Raw genomic sequence first — 26,263 nt, forward strand, 5'->3', positions numbered from 1 at the left:
TCAGGGCTTGAGAAGCCCTGCTCTCCCTAAGTAGGACTGGGGGGGGGGAATTTCCCTCCAAGTCACTATCTTCATCCTCTGAGTTGCCATCCTCAGAGGGGTTGGCCTTTTCAAACTCTGCCAAAAGCTCCTGGAGCTGTACTTTGGTAGGTTTGGGGCCCATTGCTATTTTCTTTAGTTTACAGAGTGACCTTAGCTCTCTCATCTGTAGATGGAGGTAAGGTGTGGTGTCGAGTTCCACCACATTCACATCTGTGCTAGACATTATGCTTCTAAAAGTTGGAATACTTTTTAAGAAACTAAAACTGGTTCTAGAATCTAATTCAAACTTTTACAAACTTTTAAACTCTAAAAGAAATGCTAAACAGGATCTAACACAAGGCCCTAGCAGGTCTTTTAAGAATTTAGAAAACTTTTCAAATTGCAAAAATCAATTTCTAATGACAATTTTGGAATTTGTCGTGTGATCAGGTATTGGCTGAGTAGTCCAGCAAATGCAAAGTCTTGTACCCCACCGCTGATCCACCAATGTAGGAAGTTGGCTCTGTATGTGCTATTTCAAAGTAAGGAATAGCATGCACAGAGTCCAAGGGTTCCCCTTAGAGGTAAGATAGTGGCAAAAAGAGATAATACTAATGCTCTATTTTGTGGTAGTGTGGTCGAGCAGTAGGCTTATCCAAGGAGTAGTGTTAAGCATTTGTTGTACATACACATAGACAATAAATGAGGTACACACACTCAGAGACAAATCCAGCCAATAGGTTTTTGTATAGAAAAATATCTTTTCTTAGTTTATTTTAAGAACCACAGGTTCAAATTCTACATGTAATAGCTCATTCGAAAGGTATTGCAGGTAAGTACTTTAGGAACTTCAAATCATCAAAATTGCATGTATACTTTTCAAGTTATTCACAAATAGCTGTTTTAAAAGTGGACACTTAGTGCAATTTTCATAGTTCCTAGGGGAGGTAAGTATTTGTTAGTTTTACCAGGTAAGTAAGACACTTACAGGGTTCAGTTCTTGGTCCAAGGTAGCCCACCGTTGGGGGTTCAGAGCAACCCCAAAGTCACCACACCAGCAGCTCAGGGCCGGTCAGGTGCAGAGTTCAAAGTGGTGCCCAAAACACATAGGCTAGAATGGAGAGAAGGGGGTGCCCCGGTTCCGGTCTGCTTGCAGGTAAGTACCCGCGTCTTCGGAGGGCAGACCAGGGGGGTTTTGTAGGGCACCGGGGGGGACACAAGTCCACACAGAAATTTCACCCTCAGCAGCGCGGGGGCGGCCGGGTGCAGTGTAGAAACAAGCGTCGGGTTTGTAATGGAAGTCAATGGGAGATCTAGGGATCTCTTCAGCGCTGCAGGCAGGCAAGGGGGGGGTTCCTCGGGGAAACCTCCACTTGGGCAAGGGAGAGGGACTCCTGGGGGTCACTCCTCCAGTGAAAGTCCGGTCCTTCAGGTCCTGGGGGCTGCGGGTGCAGGGTCTCTCCCAGGTGTCGGGACTTAGGATTCAAAGAGTCGCGGTCAGGGGAAGCCTCGGGATTCCCTCTGCAGGCGGCGCTGTGGGGGCTCAGGGGGGACAGGTTTTTGTACTCACAGTCTTAGAGTAGTCCTGGGGTCCCTCCTGAGGTGTTGGATCGCCACCAGCCGAGTCGGGGTCGCCGGGTGCAGTGTTGCAAGTCTCACGCCTTTTGCGGGGAGCTTGCAGGGTTCTTTAAAGCTGCTGGAAACAAAGTTGCAGCCTTTCTTGGAGCAGGTCCGCTGTCCTCGGGAGTTTCTTGTCTTTTCGAAGCAGGGGCAGTCCTCAGAGGATGTCGAGGTCGCTGGTCCCTTTGGAAGGCGTCGCTGGAGCAGGATCTTTGGAAGGCAGGAGACAGGCCGGTGAGTTTCTGGAGCCAAGGCAGTTGTCGTCTTCTGGTCTTCCTCTGCAGGGGTTTTTCAGCTAGGCAGTCCTTCTTCTTGTAGTTGCAGGAATCTAATTTTCTAGGGTTCAGGGTAGCCCTTAAATACTAAATTTAAGGGCGTGTTTAGGTCTGGGGGGTTAGTAGCCAATGGCTACTAGCCCTGAGGGTGGGTACACCCTCTTTGTGCCTCCTCCCAAGGGGAGGGGGTCACAATCCTAACCCTATTGGGGGAATCCTCCATCTGCAAGATGGAGGATTTCTAAAAGTCAGAGTCACCTCAGCTCAGGACACCTTAGGGGCTGTCCTGACTGGCCAGTGACTCCTCCTTGTTGCTTTCTTTGTTCCCTCCAGCCTTGCCGCCAAAAGTGGGGGCCGTGGCCGGAGGGGGCGGGCAACTCCACTAAGCTGGAGTGCCCTGCTGGGCTGTGACAAAGGGGTGAGCCTTTGAGGCTCACCGCCAGGTGTCACAGCTCCTGCCTGGGGGAGGTGTTAGCATCTCCACCCAGTGCAGGCTTTGTTACTGGCCTCAGAGTGACAAAGGCACTCTCCCCATGGGGCCAGCAACATGTCTCTGGTGTGGCAGGCTGCTGGAACTAGTCAGCCTACACAGACAGTCGGTTAAGTTTCAGGGGGCACCTCTAAGGTGCCCTCTGTGGTGTATTTTACAATAAAATGTACACTGGCATCAGTGTGCATTTATTGTGCTGAGAAGTTTGATACCAAACTTCCCAGTTTTCAGTGTAGCCATTATGGTGCTGTGGAGTTCGTGTTTGACAGACTCCCAGACCATATACTCTTATGGCTACCCTGCACTTACAATGTCTAAGGTTTTGTTTAGACACTGTAGGGGTACCATGCTCATGCACTGGTACCCTCACCTATGGTATAGTGCACCCTGCCTTAGGGCTGTAAGGCCTGCTAGAGGGGTGTCTTACCTATACTGCATAGGCAGTGAGAGGCTGGCATGGCACCCTGAGGGGAGTGCCATGTCGACTTACTCGTTTGGTCCTCACTAGCACACACAAGCTGGCAAGCAGTGTGTCTGTGCTGAGTGAGAGGTCTCCAGGGTGGCATAAGACATGCTGCATCCCTTAGAGACCTTCCTTGGCATCAGGGCCCTTGGTACTAGAAGTACCAGTTACAAGGGACTTATCTGGATGCCAGGGTCTGCCAATTGTGGATACAAAAGTACAGGTTAGGGAAAGAACACTGGTGCTGGGGCCTGGTTAGCAGGCCTCAGCACACTTTCAATTGTAAACATAGCATCAGCAAAGGCAAAAAGTCAGGGGGCAACCATGCCAAGGAGGCATTTCCTTACAGTAATCATGTTGCGTTATTATAATTTCATTTTTCCTTTTACTGAATGCTGTGGTGCAATGCTCCTCTGCCTTGGCACAGGAGCCACCGCTGTATGTTTCTATGGCAAAGACCCCTGAAGGAAACTCTGAGTGATGGCCAGGGCCGGCTTTAGGGCCAGGGTACTGACCTCAGAGGCAGTTGTGCAATAAAATGTGATGGGGCCCCCTGCAAGATATGCTAAAGGACCCCCCACACTCACATCAGTAGGAGCTGAGGGTGCGCCCTCCAGTATGGGTAAACTTGGTGTTACGATTAATTATTAAAAAGCACCTGCCACAGAGTCCCTTGTGTCCAGCTTTCAGGCAGCAATAAAATGTAAGTATAACTCTTGTGATTTCTGTTCCTGCTAGAAAGAGAGAGAGATCGGAGTTTTGTCTAGTGGCAGATATGACTCACCATAGAGTAGTGCAGAGGGATTAGTATGCCTGCTGAACACAACAGATCTGTATTTTATGTGGATAGCTGAGTGTATGAGTAAAGGCAGCCTTTAACAGTGCTTTAAAACAAATGAAATGTATGTGACAGAGGGGCACTTTTGAAGGGTGGTGGCAAGGGAATCCGGGGAGGTGGCCATGGACGGTGGGGCCGGGGTGCAAAAAAAAAAAAAAAAGACTGCCACACCTGGCGCCACCAGCACTAAAGTCGGCCCTGGTGATGATCATTGATCCTGATTGGAAAGGATGTCTTGCTATCAATGCAGATAAAAGAACGACTGTCATATGTCATGATCTGTAGGGAGCTTTTACAGAAGGTGCCCATTTTTTATGACTATATAAAGAAGCTCAATATATATGTAGGGTATGTCCCACTCTGTGTATCTACACAAATGCATACATGCCAGACACATTTCTGGAAAAGGGACAAGGATTTCCCCTTACCTTATGTAGTCATATTCTTCTACTTTTGATTTATTCTCAAAGAGAATTGTAGCCACTTTCGTCAACGTGCTGGTGAAGTTTGTAATAGAGTCAGTGAAGGACAAGTCTTTATCTATGTTCTGTAGTTCTTTCTTTATATCTTGCAGCTGCCTATGCACATCTGAGAAGGAGAAAAACATACAGGTGATAACTGTGTGAACATTCTTTTAAGCCTGAGTGCAAAAAGTTGACAATTTTATTTGTAGTCACTTATAATTGTGAGACACAAGTAAGACCTCTGCAATAGAATTGTCCCAGACGGTGAGAAATCGCAGACCAGGGTAGTAGGACACTGTCAACTACTATCAAGGCCAGTTATCAAGGTACCAGTGAACATAAACTGAAGGGAACAGAGTGGCCGGTTAGAGGTTAACAATTCAAGGTTAACTGTCCAGGAGAGCTGAAATGTGGACTGCTGGAATGGAACGGCTTTACAAAAAAGTGCCACTGCTTGCTTGGCAATTCTTATGAGGCGACTATTGGGATTCTGTTTTTGGAAAGCCAGGCAGCATGCACTGAAGTACTATTGCCCTTAAGAGTATATAGTAGAAATATGACATATGACTTCAGTAATGTTTAGACCTAGGGAAAGCAGAGTAGGTATTTACTGTCAAAGAGACATTTTCAGTCTGGAGTGGTTCCGAATATTTTTTTATTTTTTCTTCAAACTATAATAGGTATATATCCTGATAAAAGTACTTCAAAGAGGAGCCTGTATGTTACAGTGCAGTGTACCACACAGCTGGAAGTCAGTCATAATTGTTACTAAACGGTGGTAGTTGTGGGGACAATATTTTGAGATCAAACCTCAGTAATTATCTGAACCCCAATATTTTTAACATCCCAAAATCTACCGACAAAATTCTCGTTTTCTAATATATTAGCACTAACCAATTTCTTAAGGTAAGAAAAATCTTCCTTTTTCCCTCTCAGCAGTTGATGAGGAGATGATCAAAACAAAATGAAATGTATCTCTTATATTTGCTCATAGAGTTTACACATCCACACTGAAACTTCTAATGAAAGTCCTTGAAAAGGATACTTTTGGTACCCAGTGGAAGCTTTGTTAACAGTACAGGCTTTCTAACAACGTTGTACATAGTTATCAAATGTATGTCATTCAGTTGGTGTTCTGCAGAGACAGGGGAGAGATGACTTGCAGCTTGGTTCAGGAGGGGGCTCAATAAGACGGATCAGTATCTCAACTTCTCCCTTCTGCAGGGCAAAAACACCATTGCCAAAAAGGGCTACCTATTCCTGGGTTTTTTGACCATAGCAAACTGTGGCAGATTATGGAAGAACACGGCGTGGACAGAGCCACCAATAATTCCATAGGAAAAATGTACTGTGATTCCAGTGCTTCAGGTAGGTTCAGCTGGGTTGAGGTGGGGATTCTCTGCGTCCTTTGCTGTTTGCAGGGTAGTTAGACAAGGTTGTTTCCTTGCTCCCTTCCTCTTCACCCTTTACTTCAATCAGTTGGAGAAGGAATTGTTAGCATGTAGGGACATGCATCAGATTGATCAGCATCTCATACCAGCTTTGCTGTATACGGACAACACTGTCCTTATGGGTCAAACCCCAGGGCATTAAAGCTCCTATTAGATCGGTTTTCAATCTTTATGGAAGGGTTAGACCTGAAAATTAACATAAGCAAACCTTTGTCATGTCCTGAAGCCCCTAACGCATTGATAAACCTAACTTATATTTGTATTCCCATCTCAATGAACCAATTAATTTTAGTTATCTTGGTGTGACTTTTAATAACAAAGGATTTTGGTTCCCACAGCAGGTGATCAAAAATAGTCAGTTCTCTAGGAGGATTAACTCCTTCTTCTGTTTTGTCAGAAAACTGGGCAAAAGATCTGTTCACCACATGTTAACAATTTATCAGGCCATATGTCAAAGTGGTGTGACCTATGTGGCTGGGATTTGGTGAATCAGCAATGCAACTGTGCTACAGGTCAACAAAAATAGGTTTGGCCATATTTTACTTTCACTCCCTCAATGACCTGCTACTTTTATCTGTCTCAACAAGCTAGGGATATTACTGCCGGAGGATAAAATTCAGACTCCACCGTTTATGCTGTGACATCAAGTTTGGACTAATGATGCACCGGCCCCAAATAAAGTGATTTGATGATTGCCTGTCCCAGGACAGCAGCCTAGTTTTCCTTTGCCTGAAGGCAGTCAGAGACATGGCATTGGCCCAGTCCAGACCTGCGTTGTGGGAAAATCCCAAAACTGTATTCTTCATGAGCAAAAAGTCATTGAAGGACAGGTGTTACTCACTGAATGGAGCTGAAAGGTGGGACTAAGCCAAACCTTTGCCATCCGTTATTTGTTATATCTCACTGGCCCCAGCCAATGGTCCTAAATCATTTCTGTTCCTAAAACCTCAACCCTATCAGAATTTCGTCTTATTAAGGTTCAGACTAAACCTTTTTATAGGCTAGTTGCCTTTCCCCATTGGGAGCGTATCTTGGCCCCATGCACCTTTGACCGGTTGTCTGCACAAAGCATATTGCACACACTGTTCTTATGTTGATTTATTACAAACATCTTTTGAACAAACATTTTGTCAGACATTGCACATAGGCCCTTTATTTTCTCCAACGCTTAGCAATTGAAGAAATAATACCGATAGTTTACACTTATCTTAAACTTGCATTGAAGACCAGGAGGACCCTTGAGTATAATCATAACTGATTATGTTTGGGCATCTCAAAGACCAATAATGAACGGGAACACTTAGCAGACCCTTTTACAGGAGGCTTGGAGGTCACACATTTCAAATTAGCTGGTAGGCTAATGTGCTCCTGGCTAAGAAGTGACCAGACCCCGAATCTGAACTTGCACTTTTGAAGATTATTGCTTCCTGTCCTACCTGCCCTTTCTGTCCTACCAAATTTGAATCCTTGAACCAATAAAGTTTTTATTAATTCCACAAATTTTGACTATATTCCCGCAATTCCTTCTGCTATCTACTGCACAGTACAATCAGCACTTTAGCCACCTGCTCCCGAACCATTCTACCTCAAAGGCTATTTGCCCTCTATTAAGTGGCAGCATTTAGGTTTGTGCTTGGGCTCCAACCAAAGATGCTGATATAGGTTCTTGCCCAGATGGAATCCTGGTCATGTACTATCAATAAGCCCTGTGATACTTTATTGCACAGAATTCTACATATACATTGTTCTCCCCACCGTTTAAGCCCAATGGCGTAATGCTTGTTATTGTCAATCCCTGTTCCTGATTTGCAACTATGTTGAGGAAGAGTCATGCTTACGACCTTTGCTCTTATGCCAGGTACTGTGTGGACTGAAGATGTAACGATGAGGTGCTCTTTCCGGCACCTTTTTCTTTTTAGAAAGATGTTTGTCCCCCTTCTTTTTCCTCTGGTCGTTAGTCTATCATGTCTTACTATGCAGGTGGGCTTTTAATTTGAATTCGTACTTTTTTAATCTTGCAAATTTGAAATTGTATTTTCTGATTATATAGAATGGTGATTTTTGTGAGTGGTTAAAATTATATTGTTTTTATTTACACTATTTTAACTGTTTGCATTGTTTTACAAGTTTATGATTCGTTGGTATTGTAATGTATACATGTATGGTTCATTATTTGGACAGAATAAATTTTCTTTGATTGATTGTCTTGCAGGGGGCAATGATTGGGAGGGGGAGTAAGCAGGAACAAGTTGAACAGAACATCAGGAACTACATTCACATAAGAAAATAATTACGATAATGGCGTCTTGCATGTAAATGTGGCATAACTGTTTATCTCATTCTCTACTCTGCTAAATGACCTAGTCAATTCGTTTCAAGCTCTACATCATTAATTCATTGTTTAAGCATCATTTATACACTAATTCTAAGAAATAATTTCACATTTTGCATATTTTCTAAACTGCTTTGACAAAATAAATACCTACAAGTTCCAAAAAGAGCCATTGAGATATTCAAGTTCCTTCTTGTAAATTCTGGGCCTGACTTAGACTTTGGCGGATGGCTTACTCCACCACAAACATGACTGTGATTTCCATAGGATATCATTGAATTGTAATACAGCAGACGGGAAATACGTCACGTTTGTGACAGAGTAACACCATCCGCCAAACTCTAATTCAGGCCCTTAGTCATTCTGGAGATATGGCTAGTCTTTTCTTTCAAATATTCCCTAGGTGAGCGTGGGTCTTGCATTGCTCCAAATGACGGTTCGAGTTGCCACTGTGGGTTTCTCATGTAAACTGAAATATGCCCTACGCATGAAAATAAACTGTGTGCAAGAGACCTTCCATTTTGTGTTACCATGAAGAAGAGGCCACAGGGCTGAGGCTGTGATTATAATACAAAAGGGGTTGTGCTGTTTAGGTAAATAAATAGTCCCTTTCAGTAGCAGCGCAGATGGCTTAGGGGTGCATACATGGAAGAGACTGGTTTGGGCTAGTGTTTAGCAGTGAACGAGTGGACACCTTGGACACAGCTCAACAAACTGGACTTTGCAGACGACCTGACCCTACTCTCACATATCAATCAATCAATAAATCAATTAGGATTTATAAAGCGTAGCAAATCACCCATGAGGGTCTCAAGGCACAAGAGTTGCTAGCTGCTTCTCAGTGCTTTCTTCATTCAAACAGCCATGTCTTGAGTCTTTTTCTGAATTCCCAGAAAAATGTGGTGTTTCTGAGGTGCAGGGGAAGGTTGTCACAGGCTTTAGACATCGGGTGAGAGCGACCTCCGCTGTTGGATTGGAAGATCCGGGGAGGGGGGGGTGACTGTGAGGAAAAGGGAGGTAGATCGCAGGTGTCTGGTCTGTTGGTGAAAGGTCATTCATTTGTTGATGTATGCTAGCCATTCATTGTGCAGGGCTTTGTATGCCTAGGTCAGCATCTTGAACTGGCAATTTTTCTGGATCAGGAGCCAGTGTAGCTTCTTGAGGTGTGGGGTGATGTGAGTCCATCTGGGGATGTCAAGGATGAGTCTTGCTGCTGAGTTTTGTACTGTCTGTAGTCTCTTCAGGTGGCATGCAGTGATTCCTCTGTAAAAAGTGTTAACATAGTCTAGCCTGCTTGCGACGAGAGCTTGAGCAATGGTCCTTCTGGTGGGAGCCACCTGAAGATCTTCTGGAGCATGCGAAGGGTGTGGAAGCAGGCGGATGAGACTACGTTGACCTTTTTCTGCATAGATAACTTGCTGTCGCACATCATTGAAAAGGTTGCGAGCGTGGGCTGTCGGGTGGAGGAAGGTCTGAGTTCAGCAGGCCACAAAGTGCTGTTCCATGGCGAGGTTTTGTTCCTAAAGATGAGGACTTCCATTTTGTCCATATTGAGCCTGAGACAGTTGTCCTTCACCCAGTCGGCGATGTTCACCATACATTTGTGGAAGTTGGTTCTGGTGGTGGAGGGGTCTTCTGACAGCGAGAGGTGTCATCAGCATAGCAGATAATAGTGAGTCTATGCGATCTGAATTTGTTAGCCTGGGGGTCATGTAAGTGTTGAAGAGGGTGGGGCTGAGGGACGATCCTTGTGGGAAGCCGCTGTTGATCGCCTTGGGTTCCAAGGTAAATGGCGGGATACAGATTTTCTGGATTCTTCCAGTGAGTTACAAAGTGATCCATTTGAGTGCGTCTTCCTGGATTCCGATTTGGTGGAGCCTGTTAATCAAGAAGTGGTGGGAGATTGGGTCAAAGGCAGCTGGCAGGTCAAGGAGGATGAGGGCTTCGGTTTGCTGTGGTCTAGGAGGGCCCTGATGTCGTCAGTGGTTGTGATCAGGGCTGTCTCCGTGCTGTCGTTGGCTCGGAATCCGGATTGAGAGGGGTCTAGGATGTTGTAGTGTTCCAAGTGTTTGGGGAGTTGCTCCTTGATTGCCATTTTGAGAACCTTTGCCGGAAAGGGGAGAAGGAAGATTGTCAGTAGTTCTTTGGATCTGCTGGATCAGCAGATGATTTCTTCAGGCGGGGTCTCAGTTCAGCATGTTTCCAGTCTTCAGGGAAGGAGGCCATGGTGATGGAGGATTCAGGACTTTCTTGAACTCGTCGCCAATCACCTTGCTATTGAGGTTGAAGGCGTGGTGGGAACAGGGGTCCGAGGGTGCTCCTGAGTGTACGGAGTTCATGATTGGGATTGTGGTTTGGGATATGAGAGGGTCCCATTGGGTGAGCAGGTGTTTAAGGTTTGTCTTTGTGTATGTGAGTAGGCTGATGCTGTCGGCGTGGGAAGTTGGGGTTTGAAGTTCTTGTAAGTGGCTGAGATTTTGTCATGGAAGAAGTCCGGCAGGGTGTCAGAGAGTTCGTGGGAGGAGGGGATGTAATTCTCAGTAGCTGCAGGGTTGCAGAACTCCTTCACAATAGTGAACAGTTCTTTGCTTGGTTTGTGTTTCCTTCTATGTGGTCTGCTAGAGCATTCCTTGTTTCTCTCAGGAGGGGGTGGTACTGGTTGAGTGCTATTTTGTAGGTGGTATGGGCTTCTCTCTTTTCACTAGTATGCCACGACCTTTTTAGTTGGCGGCAGTTGCGTTTGGAGGATTTCAGCACCATGGTGAACAAGCTGGCTCTCCTGGCCGGTGCTTTGGATTTGACTGGCTTGATTGTGTCAGTGCATTCCATGATCCACTGGGAGAAATTATTTTCAGTCTGTTCTGGGTTGGGTGATGTGTCTGGGAAGTGGGAGTTCAGAGCATTGTTCCACTGGTCTTCTTACACCTTTTTCCAGTTTCTGAATGCGTAGCTTTGGGGCCCGGTGCCCGTGTTGGTACATCCGAGATGCTGAAGGGGACGCTGTAGTGGCTGATCCAGGTAAGCTGTGAGATGTGCTTGTACTTGACTCTGTTGCTGGATATAAAAATGGGGTCAAGTGTGTGTCTTGTTATGTGGGTGGGGGACGGTGAGAAATTGTTGGAGGCCAAAGTTGCTCATGCTTTCCAGGAAGTGGTGATGCTGGGATCATCAAGGTGGAAGTTGAGGTCTCCTCAATGGCAATTGGGGCAATGAGGTCAGGGAAGCCAGGGCTTGGTCCCAGCGGTCTGTATTCAAGAATGCCTCTGATGGTGCTTTTCCATCTGTGTTAAATTAAGATGCTTGCATTATTGGGGTTGGTTCGTCTGAGGAGGTTGTGCAGCAGATGGTGTCCTTGTAGATGATGGCAATTTTGCCTCTGTGTTTGTTGATTTAGTTCTGGTGTTTAATCTTATAGCCTTTGTGTATGGTGATTGTAATGTCTTGTGTGGCGGCGGGGTTCAGCCAGGTCTCTGTGACGAAGATCATGTCTTGGGTGATGGATGTGATTGTGTTGCAGATGTCCACATCGTGAGTGCCAAGCTATTGTGCATTGAGTAGAATGCACTGGAGTTGTGCCGGGGCAGTCTTGGTCGATGTGGTGGGCACAGTCATGTTTGTGGTGTCTCCGGCATTGTTGGTTGCTTCAGTGCTGCAGGTAAAGTGGTAGTGCTGGCAGGAAAAAGGTCCTCTGGTGGTGCATAGAGATGTGTGTCAACAGTTGTTGTTGTTGATGCGCCATGGATAAGGGGCTTGAAGAACCGGGGTTCCTGGCTCTGAGCGTGGTCCAGATGTGGACGGGCAAAGACAGGCTTGCCATTGGCACACCAATGGCATGCCTGCTGTGTGTGGCACTGTGCACCCGTGTGGGGCCTTCATTAAGTATGTATTGGGAGGAGGGAGGAGTGCTGGGAGGTGGTGCGTGGAGCTGAGTGAGAGAAGGGAAAATGGGCAACAGGCGGGAGCAGCAAATGAGGAAAAAACAAGCAGAAGCAGTGAAAAACAAGGGAAAAGCAGGAGAAAGCACTCAGAAAACAGGGGGAAAAGGAAGGAGAGATCATTAAAAAAAAAGAGGAGAAAGCACTCGGAGCGGTGGAAACGATGGAGACAGCAGTGAAGAAACAAGGGTAAAGCTGGCAAAAGCTCACCCTAATTACCGCTAGGTGTCTAGTTTTCAGAAATGTACAAGTTAGCTGGGTGCCAGCTGGAACTTGAAAACTTTGCTGTAGATAATGCACCAGAACATGAACTACTTAAAAAAAAAACTCAAAAGGGTAAACAGTGTAGCATAGAAAAAAAGTTTTTACTTCACTTTTGCTGAAAGGCAGTCAGACCCTCCTGGAGAGGCTAGACTGTGGTGGTGGGTGTGGGTGTGATAAATAAAGAGAATTGCAGCCTGGCAGAAAGACTGAGAAGAGCCAGCTGCAAGGAAGAGGGAAGCAAGTCGCATCAAAGTCCAGGGAAAACATTGTAGGCTACTTCAAAAGTAAAAACGCAGAGTATCTGCTAAGCAGGGAAGGAATATATTAAAATTAAAGGAAGACATAACAAAGAGAATAAGGGTTTTGGGGGACTCAGGCTGGTTATTGGTTGTCTTGCTTCAAACAGCTCCTAAAGGGAGCAATGAAAACTAAACAAAAAATGAAGATGCAAAACATAATTAACCTTAATAAAATAAATGCAATACAAAGGGAGAACAAGAACTACATTATTTAATGTAAGACTAAAACAACAAAAAAATTTACAGAACTGTTTAACTGTGAGAAAATATCAAAACCGTTTTACAGTGGAAGTCTCTTACACATACCTTCCAGCTGTGACACCGCAAGAGACTGCCTGATGTACTTTACTACAGTTGAATGGTGAAATCAACTCCTGGACACTTTGTTAAATATGCCCTGGTTACTGCACCATCCTGCTCAGCTGCTTCAGCCTGTGGTGTCATCAATCATCCCCGTTGAACAATTTGAGAAGTGAGGTAAACTTGCATGCACTAACATTATTAACTACCGCGCCTGGCCCACTCTAGCAACCCATAACATACTGACATTACAAATACATGAGCTGTAGGTTATGAACGGGATTGTAGGCCATAGTTTATTTAGCATGTATGATTAGCACTTGCCCTTCGACATGGGACATTGATCATTTACAGGGTTCGGAAGAAATCAATCACTAGTTAATCATAAATCATTACTCTCAACATTATTGACAGGCCACAAATCATGCATGTCACGTCGAGCGATGAATAGAGTTCTCTGTACTTGGTTTTTCCTCTGTCTGTGTAGGGGATAACTTTTCAACTTCTGTTAGGCTCAACTCACTACCTTGTATGGCCATGTGTGTCCAGCCGTCCTGCTAGGTTTGGGCTGTGAGAGCCATGCTCCGTACGCTCCCCCTGTCAGCCGACCTATCCTGCTGTATGACATCCCCAAGTAAGTAGCCTCCATCCGCCACCCCGCTCTGACGTATTGTGACCTTTTACCAGCACTTGCTCCTCATCTTACTGCCTTTCCCAGCTGCATCCTTATGCTCTATGGTGACATTGGGACTGATTTAGATCTTGGCGGTAATGGTCCCACTGCTGGTTTTGTGTTGGGAAACCAGTCCGCCGCTTGGCAGTCTGCCCTACCGATTTAGATCTGTCTGAGTCCCGCCGACTCCATCAGGAACTTCCTGCCGCTGCAACAGCGGTCTTGAGATTTGGGGCAGATGGCAGGACTCTAGCCACCTTTACCACTAGTGGATTTGGATGTGCCTTACCATCAAGCCAACTGTGGCGGTCCGACCTCCAGACCTGAATTGGCAGATTGGGAGGGCAATGAGGTCACAATTATCTTTTTTCCCCATTCCACTTTTGTTTTTGACTGGGCACTTCTGGACAATACCATCCGTCACTACTGCCACTGGACCACACAGAAAACACAACCCCCTCTCCCCCGGAATGACAGGTAGGGAACCCGCACTGACTGTGTACATTGTGTGGGCACCACATATGGGCATGGGCAGTCATGTACATGTCACAGTACTTTTTTTATTACTGTGACATGCATATGTCTGTGGCACATTTGTGTTGGACATGGATGGGAACACACTGGTACATGACATATCGTAAACATACACATCTGTCATTGTGGTGTCAGTATTCATTGCCAAATTAATGCTGGCATCACAGTGACAGTACATTCACACCCATTGACTATGCTGATGTGTGCACATTGCGAGAGGACCAGCGCCTGTGAAGCTGTGCTACGAGTTATGTATATGAGTTAGTATATGTGTGTGTGTGTGTGTGTGTGTAATGCGATTAGCTGGTTGAGGTGGAGGCAGCTGGAGTGGGTGATGTGTTTGTGTCTGTATGTGTGCTGCTTGCAAGTGGGTTTGATGTTGTTCTGTATGTTTGGTTGTGTGCTGTGTTGCTGTGTGTCACATTCAGGTGAGTGTTGTTGTGTGGTTGCTGTCCTGATTTGTGTAGTTGTGCTTGTATGTGTGTGTAGTTGTGTTGGTTGTTGTGGTTCTGTCGTGTGCATGTGCAGTGTCAATAATGTGTGTGTGTTGTGTCATGGATGTAACGCAATGTATGTTTCCAGCATGTTTGTGTTGTGTTGTGGTGAAAAGGCAATGGATAATAATGTGTATGTGTTGTGTATAGTGCAGGGGACACATGATTAGGATACAGTGTGTGTGTGTGTGTGTGTGAGAGAGAGAGAGACTTACCTGTATTCCATAGCAAGTGTCATTGTCCGACATCCATTGGGTGCAGCGGTGGACTCTCTCCATCAGCAATCCACGGCCACTACACTGCCTGCAGAACTGTATAACCTAAAAGGGCTGTGTGGGAACACGCTGGCCTAACTGCTAGGTGGGTAGGTTGGTGCCTTTATTTGCAGAGTGCTGCCCCACTCTTTGACAATGGGCACTCCTTGGACAGCACTGTTTATAATGCCCCTTTCTCACTTTTGTCACCCACTTATAGGGCCATCTGAAGGAGATCCCTAGCCCCTGATTGGGCCATTGGGTTTTGTGCCTTTTTCACCTAATTTGGCGCTCTACTTGGCAATGCCAATTTCCTGTGTGGGGAGGGGTCCTCCCTTCGCTGTAGCCGTTTTTCGCCGCAAAGACAGTTTTTCCAGGGGCCCAGATGTCCATTAAGGCCAGCCCTTCATGCCCTCTTTGAGGGCAGCCTCTGCCATTGCTAACCTAGTCCCTATGTGCGAATGGTTCTGGGTGATGAGTAACAGCCAGGCACCCACACAACCATTGACAGAGACAGCATGCTGAAGATAGGACTTGCTCTTCAACTGAACAAAGATAATAACCAGGCAAGTTTGAGATAATGAAACTTTAAGGCAATTCGACTTTAGGTAGAGTCAGAGCAATGCAATTAAAATTCTAGCTATTTTTTTATCAGCTGGGAAGACAACTTATTTTATTGGTAAATAATTGTGATTACTTTCATCCTAAACAACTCTAGATCCTAAAATAAACTTTTATCCTAAACAATTGCTATCACTTTCATCCTAAACAAACCATTAGTGTGACCCTTAATTACCCAAGTGGCCGCTCACACATCTATGATCAAGGACCAGCCATCAACAAGAGCAATTCTATGTTGAAATCATACACAATATTACGAAACATAAATGTTATGAAAAGCTTGGAAAATGGTAAAATACAAAGTGTACCTGAAACTGTAGTACTGGTCTGGTTTTTGACTTGCTCAGGGATACTTGCAAGGGAGTTTTTTGCCTTAACACCAAAAGAAAAAGTAAACAAAACTGAATACGATTTCAAAGCCTTTGCATGAGACACAATATCAACATGAATTCAAATTTTAAGGCATGCAGGCCATAATGCATCAACGGGTTTCTCCACGGAGACAAAATAGGGCAGATCCAGTTTTAAAACAGAAGCTGCCAGTTGAAGAAGCCTACATTTTCTAATCAATTAAGGATGAGTGCATCCATTGTTGATGGTGTGCTATTGGTAACATAACCTTTCAATTACAATCTGCCTGGTATGGATTAGGTATGAATTTCATCTACCTTCCATTCACGTCTGTCTGGCTATATTTCATTTTCTTTGATCTGTATATATGTGTTATGTGAGTGTATTTAGTTTTTCGTGGGCACCATTTCCTTTACATTACAGGTTTAGTATTGGTACAGTTTCTTTTACCTTGGCAAGTTGGCTACACGTCTTGCTCCCCGCCATTGAATTGTGTGTTGAAATTCCCTTTTCTTACAAACCCACCATTTTGCACACTTTAAGTCCATACAGGTGCCCAAATTGCGGAGTATTTCTCTAATGTGACTTCTGGTGGGTCTGCAGTTTCTTGGTTTTCGTGGATGTCTTTTGTTTATAGGTCTGGTATAGTGACCTTTTAGTAACATGAGTAGAATATTCTTCATTGATTTTACTTGAGTAGGCAAATGACAGGACGTTACAGGATGTTCCACATTTTCTGCTTCTGCAATCAGTGCATCCATTGCTGTGGATCATGATGTAGCTCACATTGCTGTATGCATTACTCACTTGTCCTATTTTATGCAAACCACTGCTTTGCATTTTTGTTAACTCTACAAATATTTCAGAAAAATTACAAAGCATATCGCAATTATTTTCCTCAGCTACACAACAAACTAAATTCCAGTTCCCTCTAAAATATCCAGTTCCCTATTACAACCGAGCATTACCCTTGCACACTGGGGCAATAATAATTGAAAATGGTATAGCAATATCAACTTCACCTGTTCTCTGGTCCTATGGATAAAGAAAATCAGATTATTAGCAGATCCTTGTACTGAGGACATTGAGCCATTCACAGACACATGCAAGCAATCATGTGAAGTGCATACTGATCTGTTTGTAATTCCACACATACACACAAACATGCACACCACACCCCTCAACACCTGGTCATACTAGCTTACACCAAAATGACCAAATATCAGGCGGAAGAAAGCTCCTCAATCTGCACCCAGCGTCACACTCTCTGGATGCTGCCGAAACATTAGATTGAACATCTCCTATACATGATAAAAGCTCCATAAAAGTGCACTGCAAAGACTGACAAGAGAACAAAACACCCAACCACTGGAGTCCAGTACTCCCACTAGTAACATAAATCCACATCAGCACACCAGATCAACGTCCCAAGGAACCACGATATGGAAGTGCCCACATTCTACGGCTATGCCCTCGGAATGCAAAATAACACAACCATTGTATCTTTCCACCTGTACGCAACTGTGCATTACTGCAGTACACAAAATGAGAAACAAACACACACATGCAATACAAGACAAATACCAAAGTACTTTGCCTCCAGTACCATGCACCTGTCAAATTCTCTGGTTTGTACACAAAGATGACAGGCACCAGAGCACATATATGTGAAACAAAACACACCACTGACCAACAATGAACAAGTTAACTTAAAACTGGAATATCACACTTCTTTAATTACCACATACAACCATGAACCAGCTAACAGAAACCAGGTCACTACACTTTCCCAAACCTTCTACCGTGACACAGTACTGCTCCTCCCCACATTTACAACATCGGATACACACAATAATACAAGGTACAGCTGTTCACCACATTTACATCACCATGAGCAACAACAATGAACAAGTGACAACAGACACTTAAAACTAAAATACTACACTTCCTTTAGAAATCAGGGTACTACACTTTCCCAAACTTCGTATTGTGCAAGGTACCGCTCTTCCTTATTCACAAAAGCAGATACACAAAATGTGGCAAAATGCTGCTCTTCTCCACTTTCACATCATCACAAGCACACGTCGCAAAAGGGAACTCAACACACTTTCCACGGATTAGCCCCAAATTCCACACAAACGTATACCACAGGTGAGTCAAAATATATACATACATCCTATACTGCAACACCACAACTTGCAGGAGGGTATTTCAAGGCTTCCCTAATCTCCACAACAACAGAAAACAAGAAAGTAACAAACTTCATAGAAACCGAAAGTTTTCCGAATATTCTCGGACTGATGATTTACACACATCAGATACTGCAACGACTGCCTCACACAGGCACACACAATCACTTACAAAAGGGAAACGTTCTTCCTTCTCCAACCTGACTCTAAAAAATTAACCATGCGTACCTAAATGCATCATACAAGCACCAAAATATGTAAAATCACATGCATAAGCACAGAAAACGTCCCTATGCATGAGAGTTCAGTCGACGCCCGGTGCTAGAGTTCTTTGAATGCAGGAGTATAAAAATTGTGTACAGTCCCCAAGGCAAACAACAGCTACTATGCCTTTTAAAAATAAATAAATAAATACTATACATTTTCAAAAGACCATCATGCTTCACAAAAGGTCAAAAGGCAAACATCTGCTATATCACACTTGCTGCATTCACCTTATTTTTTCCACATCCGCTCTCAGGACTAAATAGAAGAAACAAAACAACCAAACATATTCTTTCCGTAGTATCTATAGTACTTGATGTTTCACAAGAGCATGCAGTCTCAACATGGCAGGAATCACCAGAACTAAAAAAACGATATTTCTTCCGTTCTATAACTGGTCTCTCCCAGTGTCATGTCAAGGTCTTGACCAATTGAGGTAAAGCGGACATCCACAAATATTCTCTTACTGAAAAGACCCAGTCGAAAAGTAAGCGCAAGCCACAGCAGCCGACACTAGGTCCATAGAAGTACCAGCTCACAGGTAGTATGTGCAATAAATGCAGCCTTTTTTTCGGTCCTTCTTCAATATGAGGCCGCATTCACTGCTAAACACCGCTCAGGTTCCTTGTACCTAACTGTGGTTCTCCCATGGGCACACACTCCACGACTTTTTCAATGCAGACCGCCCATTGAACACTAGCCTCTCTTGCTTCTCCTCTCAGGATCTGTATGCTAGAATTTTTCAAACAGCTTGCCAGTGTCCTCTGCCTAACATCCTGCAGACTTCTGCCTTACGCCCAATTACATCACCAGGCTACTCTAGCCCAGCAACCAGTTCTGAAGCAATTTGCTGGCGTATTTGGGGTGGCAGCACCAGACTACTCCTGCCTTGCGTAGGCGTTCTCTCCAGCTCCAGAGATTTCTCCTCCTGTGTCAGGAACAGTTCCTCACTGCTACCTGGGTCCTGCTGCACCTCCGTTCAGGCCATTTTCAAACCTCATCACCAATTTACTGTTGATGCAGAGTATGGTCTTCACACTACAGCTGGAGCAATTTAGAGCAATAAAGGGTGGGTCTTTTATTTCATGTTGGTCTTTAATCAACATTACCACCTCATCAGCTCCTATCAGGGCCCCATCCTCCTCCAACTACAATTACACACAACGGCATACCACGAATCATTACCATCTCTTAGCATCCACACACAACAGTCACAGCTCGCTCCCTCAGTCTATGCATGCATAGACATGAAAATACTCGACAAAGGTCCATAGCACAATGAGGAGCCCTGTCCTATTTAGGTATCAGTTATCACTTCTCAAAGCCGGACACATTCAGTACAGCGCTGGAATATTTGAAACCACCCTTTGGCAGTTGTAGTAAGCACCTTAGTATTAATAGCACCCTTAAATATCTTATCCGAACCATAAACTATTATTGTTAGCACAAAGGATAAATTGAGCAAACCGTTCCACTTCCATGGCTTCCTGTTTATGTCCCTATGAGCATTCTTTCGGAGCAAGCTTCCTATCCCCCATATCTTCTGCTTATCCTTACCCACGAACGCAGCTGGGCCACCATGCCGTTTTTGCCCCATGCTCATATCAGTGTTCTTTCATGCTGCCACTGCCTTTTAGGCTCCCTCGTTTGTCTTGTGTCCTGCGCCAGGTACCTTCCTACCTGTGAATTGTGCATGTACATCAAGACGATACCTGTCCCTTTGCCTTTGTATACCTCCATGACTCTTACCTTTGCACCCTCTGTCTCCTTGCCTGTGTCACAATCCCTCTTTCCATGAGTTGTTCTACATGTTTTTGTATGTGTGTGCCATATGATTCCTTATGCATGTTGTTATATATTATAATAATTTGGATGATTGGTTTTAAGTAGTGACACATATAATCAAGTTAGCAAGCATCCTACAAATGTCCAAAAGAACAAATAATAATACATTTATTTTATGGGCTTTGCAACCTGAAATCAACATGAATTCTAAGTCACCATGCTCACAGCTAGATTTGTATAGAGCACATATAACACATGTATGCAAAGTAGCAATTGTTTTTTATAATTAAGAAAATAATCATAGCAATAGAGAATTGAAATAATTACCAGCATTGCATTATTTGTATGAAACAAACTTGGTAGGTGGGCTCTGGAAAATCACAGTGTTTTTTAAATCTTACTGAAGCAAGCAGACACTTGGCTGTTACAAAAAGCGTGAATACCAAAGTGAAACTTATAAGACAGTAATGGCGAATGTCAATTGATGCTTCTCATAACATACGATGAACATATTTTGTGTGTTGCACATCTGAGTCTATGATCTAAATGTGAGTTGAAACATTAACTCTAGCACAGATCTCCGTTGTTTGTGAAACTGTTAATTGTAAATGAGTCTATATAGTGCTTACGACCATTAACGAGGCACTGAAGCGCATTTCCGTGAGTAGCACAAATTCCATAAAATTGTGTTCGAATTCTGAATAAATATCATGTTCCGGTCTGGTATGGGGCCCACAATTGTTGCCGAGGCATTTTGCACTTCAGATGTCTGAGATTCAAGGTTCCTGTTCCAGTAATTTCTTTCACATTTTTGTGGCAAGTTGTTTTAAATGTTTCCTCTTGGGGGACTGTCTACGGGGATTAATAGTAGTCACAATTGTTCAGAACCATTCATGGGGCAAAACTGCTCTTATTGGTCAACAAGGTCCCCAGTTCAATATTTTAATTGGCCAAAAAGGGACGTTTCACAACTCTTTATCTAGACACATGAGACCACTCTCTGGAGCCTCTGGCCGTAGTCATTGGTCTGGGGGATTTGTCTCTGGTGGCTCTGCTCTTTTGACCTGTGGCTTGTGCTTTATACCTGGGGGCTCAATCTAGGGGCTGGTGGATCTGGCTCCTTACCCAAGCTGGAAAAAAAGCCCAAAACAGGGAACTCTTTTCATCCTTTAGGAAAATATGAACAACAAAAAAAGCGAAATGAAATTTCTGTTGCAATTGCTGTTACATTTGGGAAAGGATTTCCATTTATGCTATAAAGCAACAATGTCTTGTCCTAAAGTGTTAGTAGCAGAAAGAACAAGCAGAAACCCATAGCTGTGTTCATTTGTTTTGTAAAATGTATATACATTAATAGAATACATGTAAATAACTGGAGTGTCTTGGTTGAAAAAACATGTTCATTGTGATCTCAGTTGCCAAATGAACTCAGTGAATGGATACTTTGTTAAAACAAACATCATGCATTTCATTCATGCACGCTTTCCATATACATTTAGACTAGACTTTATATACCCAGTGATCTTGTCTGGACCGTTTTATTGACAAGAGTAGAACTCATGTTTTAGATGTGCAAATCTTAAAGGAATTTATGAGCTACAAGTGGTTTGAATTTTGACTTGGCTTTTTAAATACAGAGTCCTTTTCCGACTTAGAAATGAAAAAAATAACGTATGCAATGCCCTTTTGAATGATTTTTTTTCTAAAACTGTTCACATATCAAGAAACTGCATACATGTGGTTTATTAAAATATGTACACATGTAAAAGCTCAAAGCTGAAATCAGTTAAATCTATTGCAATAGTTTTATTTTGACTTGAAAACCATGATTGGGTTTAATTACGGGCAGAATTTGAGGAGTTGTGCTATGTCAGCTTCTCGATTCATTTCAAAATACATGCTTTTTTTCTCTGTGTTATTTTCTGCGACAAGAAATAAATTAAATAGGAAAACGTATTTGGTATACCTTTTTTAAGTCGAATTTCTTCCCCAGCTAAAGCGTGTGTTTTATGTGCTTTATGTTAGAGAAGTAGAATTTACTGTGGTGTTATTGCCTGAATTAAATATCAGGCGATTTTTAAATAGATGATTGGATGTTGAGCCTTTAAAAATGCCAGGGTAGACAGATCGCTCAATTCCCTAGGGGTGCAGCTGGTTTCCAGCGAAATAATGCAGGAAAAAAACAAAAGACAAGAAGCAGGATATTTTATGTGCCAATATATTTTTGAACCAAAACCACCTTCCTGGTAGGGCAAGCACCCCAAATTCGGGAACAGGCCGTGTGCCTGAACAGAGAAGACCTTGGAATGTGGAGAAAGCCAACAAAGGTTACCCTAAACCCCATCACAATGTGTATTATTAACTCGTGCCCCATGCAACTCCGTGACTGTGTGACTAGTGCACTTTCTTGGCCAGATGCCCCAAGTGAAAGTGAAGCTTGCGCTGCTGCTATCGGTGTGCTATCTCTTTTGGGTGTCTTGTGAAACCCTTTTCACTACGCCAACACTAACGTGAATGACTTCGTCAATGCTCATATGCTCTTGCAGATGTCCCCAGTGCACCTATATTTTCATGCATGTATGGTCATTGTAAAACGAATGTTATGTAACAAGCATTGGTAAGGCCAATAGGTCTTGTCTATGCAAGAGCTATTGGTTTTGCCAATGTGTTTTAGCCATGTTGTTCACCAGCGTGACTGCTGTTCAGCATGGCTAAAATAGTGGCATAAAGGAGAGTGGCATGGAGTGTCGTAGAGTGGAATGGTGAAGAGTGGAGTAGAGTGTTGTAGAGTGGAGTGTCAGAGAGTGTCATATATTGGAGTGTCACAAGGTGGAGGCGCATAGAGTGGCATACAATGGAGTGGCATACAGTAGAGTGGAGCAGTGTAGAGTGCATTGCCTTAGAGTGTTGCAGAGTATAGTGGTGTGGAGTGCAGTGGCATTGAATTCCATGCCTACAATGCAGCGTCGTAGAATGCAGTGGACTAGATTACAGTGGTGCATAGTAGAGTGCAGTGGTTCAAAGTGGAGTGGCGCAGAGTGCAGTGGTGTAGAGTAGAGTGGTGAGGAGTGGACTGGCATAGAGTTGACTGATGCAGAGGGCAGTGGCACAGAGTAGAGCTGAGTGCCATAGGGTGCAGTGGCACAGAGTGATGCAGTGTACAGTGGCATAGAGTGCAGTGGTGTACAGTGGAATAGTGAAGAGTAGAGTGGTGTAGAGTTCAGTGAAAGAGAGTGCAGTGTTGCAGAGTAGAGTATCAGAGCACAGTGGTATAGAGTGGAATAGAGTGGTGTAGGGAGCAGTAGCGTAGACTACAGTGATACAGAGTATAGTTCAGTGGCATAGAGTGCAGTGGCGTAGAGTGTTGCAGAGTATAGTTGTGTAGAGAGCAGTGGCATGGAGTGCAGTGGCATTGAATTCAATGCCTACAATGCAGCGTTGTAGAATGCAGTGGCCTAGAATACAGTGGTGCATAGTAGAGTGCAGTGGTTCAGAGTGGAGTGGTGCAGAGAGCAGGGACATAGAGTGCAGCGGCGTAGAGTAGAGTGGTGAGGAGTGGAGTGGCGTAGAGTTGACTGATGCACAAGGAAGTGGCATAGAGCTGAGTGCCATAGAGTGCAGTGGCACAGAGTGATGTAGAGTACAGTACAGTGACAGAGTGCAGTGGCGTACAGTGGAATAGTGAAGAGTAGAGTGGTGTAGAGTTCAGTGGCAGAGAGTGCAGTGTTGCAGAGTAGAGTGTCAGAGCACAGTGGTATAGAGTGGATAGAGTGGAGTAGAGAGAAATAGCATAGACTACAGTGATGCAGAGTATAGTACAGTGGCATAGAGTGGTGTAGAGTGCAGTGGCATTCATACATTGTTTCAAAGTACACTGAAGTGCTTACAGTGGAATGGTGCAGGGTAGAGTGGCATTAAGTGTAATGGCATAGAGTAAAGTGGTTCAGAGTGCAGTGGCATAGAGTGCAGTGATACAGAGTAGAATAGAGTGGCATATAGGGGATTGCATGGGCCTAGAGTTAGGTGTTATAAAGTAGAGTGTATTGACAGAGTGCAGTCGCGTAGAGTGCAGTGCTGCAGAGAGGCATTCAGTACAGTGGCATACAGTGGAGTAGTGCAGGGTAGGCTGGTGTGGCCTAGCCTGGAGTGGTGTAGAGTGCAGTGACGAAGAGTGCAGTGGTGTAGAGTAGAGCAGCGAATAGTGCATTGGCATAGAGTGGGGAGGTGCAGAGTGCAGTTGCATGGAGCAGTGTAAAGTGGAGTTGTGCAAAGTAGAGTGGAGTGATGTAGAGTGAAGTATTCATGGTGTGGTAAACTGCCAATACGGACAACACATTTTCAATTGAAATGACCATTAAATTTGCACAGATATACAGTTTTACTAATAAAACTATACAGTGCACAGGAAAAAAAGGTGTGGAAATTGCATCACCAAGTTTTATGATTTGTTTTGTTCATATTAAAGTATTTGTTTTCGACACACTTCAGAAAAAACTAAAAATGTGCTTTATCTGCGTGCTCATAATTCTGATATTTTCAGAAATACTTACACAGTTCATTCAAATGTTCTAGTGTGCTAGAAAAAAACTAATTCTTACCCTCAGTATCCAGCAAGATTAATCACATAAGTCCTACCACTTTGAAGTCAGAGAAAGAAAAGTAAACGAGTGCCCTTAGAAGATAGCGCCTGAAATGTGACCTTGGTCTTTGAATGCACAGCAAATGATATGAGATAAGCGAGTTTATGGAAGAATACAGAAAACATGATTAACGCAAGGGGAATGGTAAACTGAACCTGGAGAGCCTAAAGCAAATAAAGCCAGCTGTGATGTTTTCTGCATGGGAGATCTAACCCAGAATCACGTGCATATAAGCAGAATTAAGAATTATACTGTTAGCCCTGGAATATTCCTTGTCAGTTGCCTTTGCCTGGCTATGGATGAGGTGCAGGCCAACAAACTACAGGTTTATACATTGCTGAGTTGGAGTGTAATTTGGATTTCACACTGGTGACTACGAGCCCAGCAAACGTAAAACACCTCAACATGGAGTTCGAGGAATAAGGAAAGAAAATGTTAGAAATTGCTGTTTAGTAGAAACAGATGGCAAAATTCAGTTTCTCAAACCTGGGACAAGCGGTGAGCCAGCGTGTCTGGTGTGTGCAGCGGAACGACTGGCGAACGGCAGTGTAAGGCTTGTTCGCAGGGCTCAGCGAGGTCGTAACTCAATGGCTGAAGCAAGGCCTGAATGTGTCAGAGTTTGCCTGTACAGGTCGGCTGAAACACATTTGCGTTACAGTCATTTCGGAAAAACAAGCTCTGCCTGTTTCTGAAACACGCAATGTCGGTTTGCCACTAAAAGAACAAGACAACCAACTTTAGAAATTGTAGAGCGGGTTTGAAGAGCAAGTGCCACCGCCCGTAAATGACCAGCGCAGTAAAACAAGGGGAACCTCCATGGAAATTGATGCATACAACGAGCGGCCATCTTGGGAGTGTGTGTTTTAAGTTATAAGCACATCGGCTGATCTGAAGGGCATTAAAGAGTTAATGTGACAAAGAGTTTGCCTATTATTGATATTTTGGTGACAGACACATCAGATTAAACAACGTTTTTTCCCGTTGATGTTTCGGTGACAAGCACACCAGATTATTATGTTTTACATTACAATTTTACAATGTCAGCCTGTTTTCAGCAACAGGCACACTAAATTGCGCTGAGTGGATGTTGTTGGTCTTTTTGATCTGGGATAGCCACAAATTTTGGGCAAATAACAATGCATATATTATACTTAGACTATCTTCTGTGATAGGTATACTTCTTTGCAGACACAAGATACGTAGCCTATTTTTCAGTGACACACATACTTCATGGCTTTTCAGTGGAGGAGCTTTGACTTTAACATTAGCCTGTTATCAGTGACAGGCATAATCATTTCCTGTGGAAATCCCTTTACATTTTATATATTACTATTTGCATGTGGTTTTACAGTGTGGGACTACTTATATTAGTTTAAAAATACAGAATGTAACACCACCACCAATTTTTAAGCAGCCCAGGGGAACCACTGGTACGGTGGAGAACATGGAACTAGATGCTCAACTATTATGCAATGGTGTGTGGCCCAATATTACGAGCTGAAAGAAACCATGCATTGTTGATGCATTTTTTTGGGGAGAGGGAAAAGAGATTTTGTAAAATCTACCAGAGTTAAGTATAGAAGAACAAAGAAACTTCAATGAATATAAAAAGTGTTAATTAAAAAATGGATAGGCTCTTATTTCCAACGGTGAGCACGATAATGGAGAGATATTATTTTCGTGAAAGAGAACACGTTAAAGATGAG

General features: G+C 43.8%; 1 protein-coding gene across 5 annotated transcripts in view; it reads right to left on the reverse strand.

Annotated features, from left to right (window-relative positions):
* The window catches only part of LOC138300336 (prominin-1-A-like), a 475,106-nt gene that overhangs the window by 138,436 nt on the left and 310,407 nt on the right, over positions 1–26,263 (reverse strand). For all 5 annotated transcript variants that reach the window (XM_069239581.1, XM_069239582.1, XM_069239583.1 and 2 more), the window contains 2 exons: positions 15,637–15,700; positions 4,136–4,295 (listed from right to left, as the gene is read on the reverse strand). In XM_069239581.1, the coding sequence (XP_069095682.1) occupies positions 4,136–4,295; positions 15,637–15,700 (224 nt within the window). The remainder of the gene's footprint in view (positions 1–4,135; positions 4,296–15,636; positions 15,701–26,263) is intronic.

The sequence above is a fragment of the Pleurodeles waltl genome, chromosome 6, assembly GCF_031143425.1.
Source record: "Pleurodeles waltl isolate 20211129_DDA chromosome 6, aPleWal1.hap1.20221129, whole genome shotgun sequence".
Lineage (NCBI taxonomy): Eukaryota > Metazoa > Chordata > Amphibia > Caudata > Salamandridae > Pleurodeles > Pleurodeles waltl.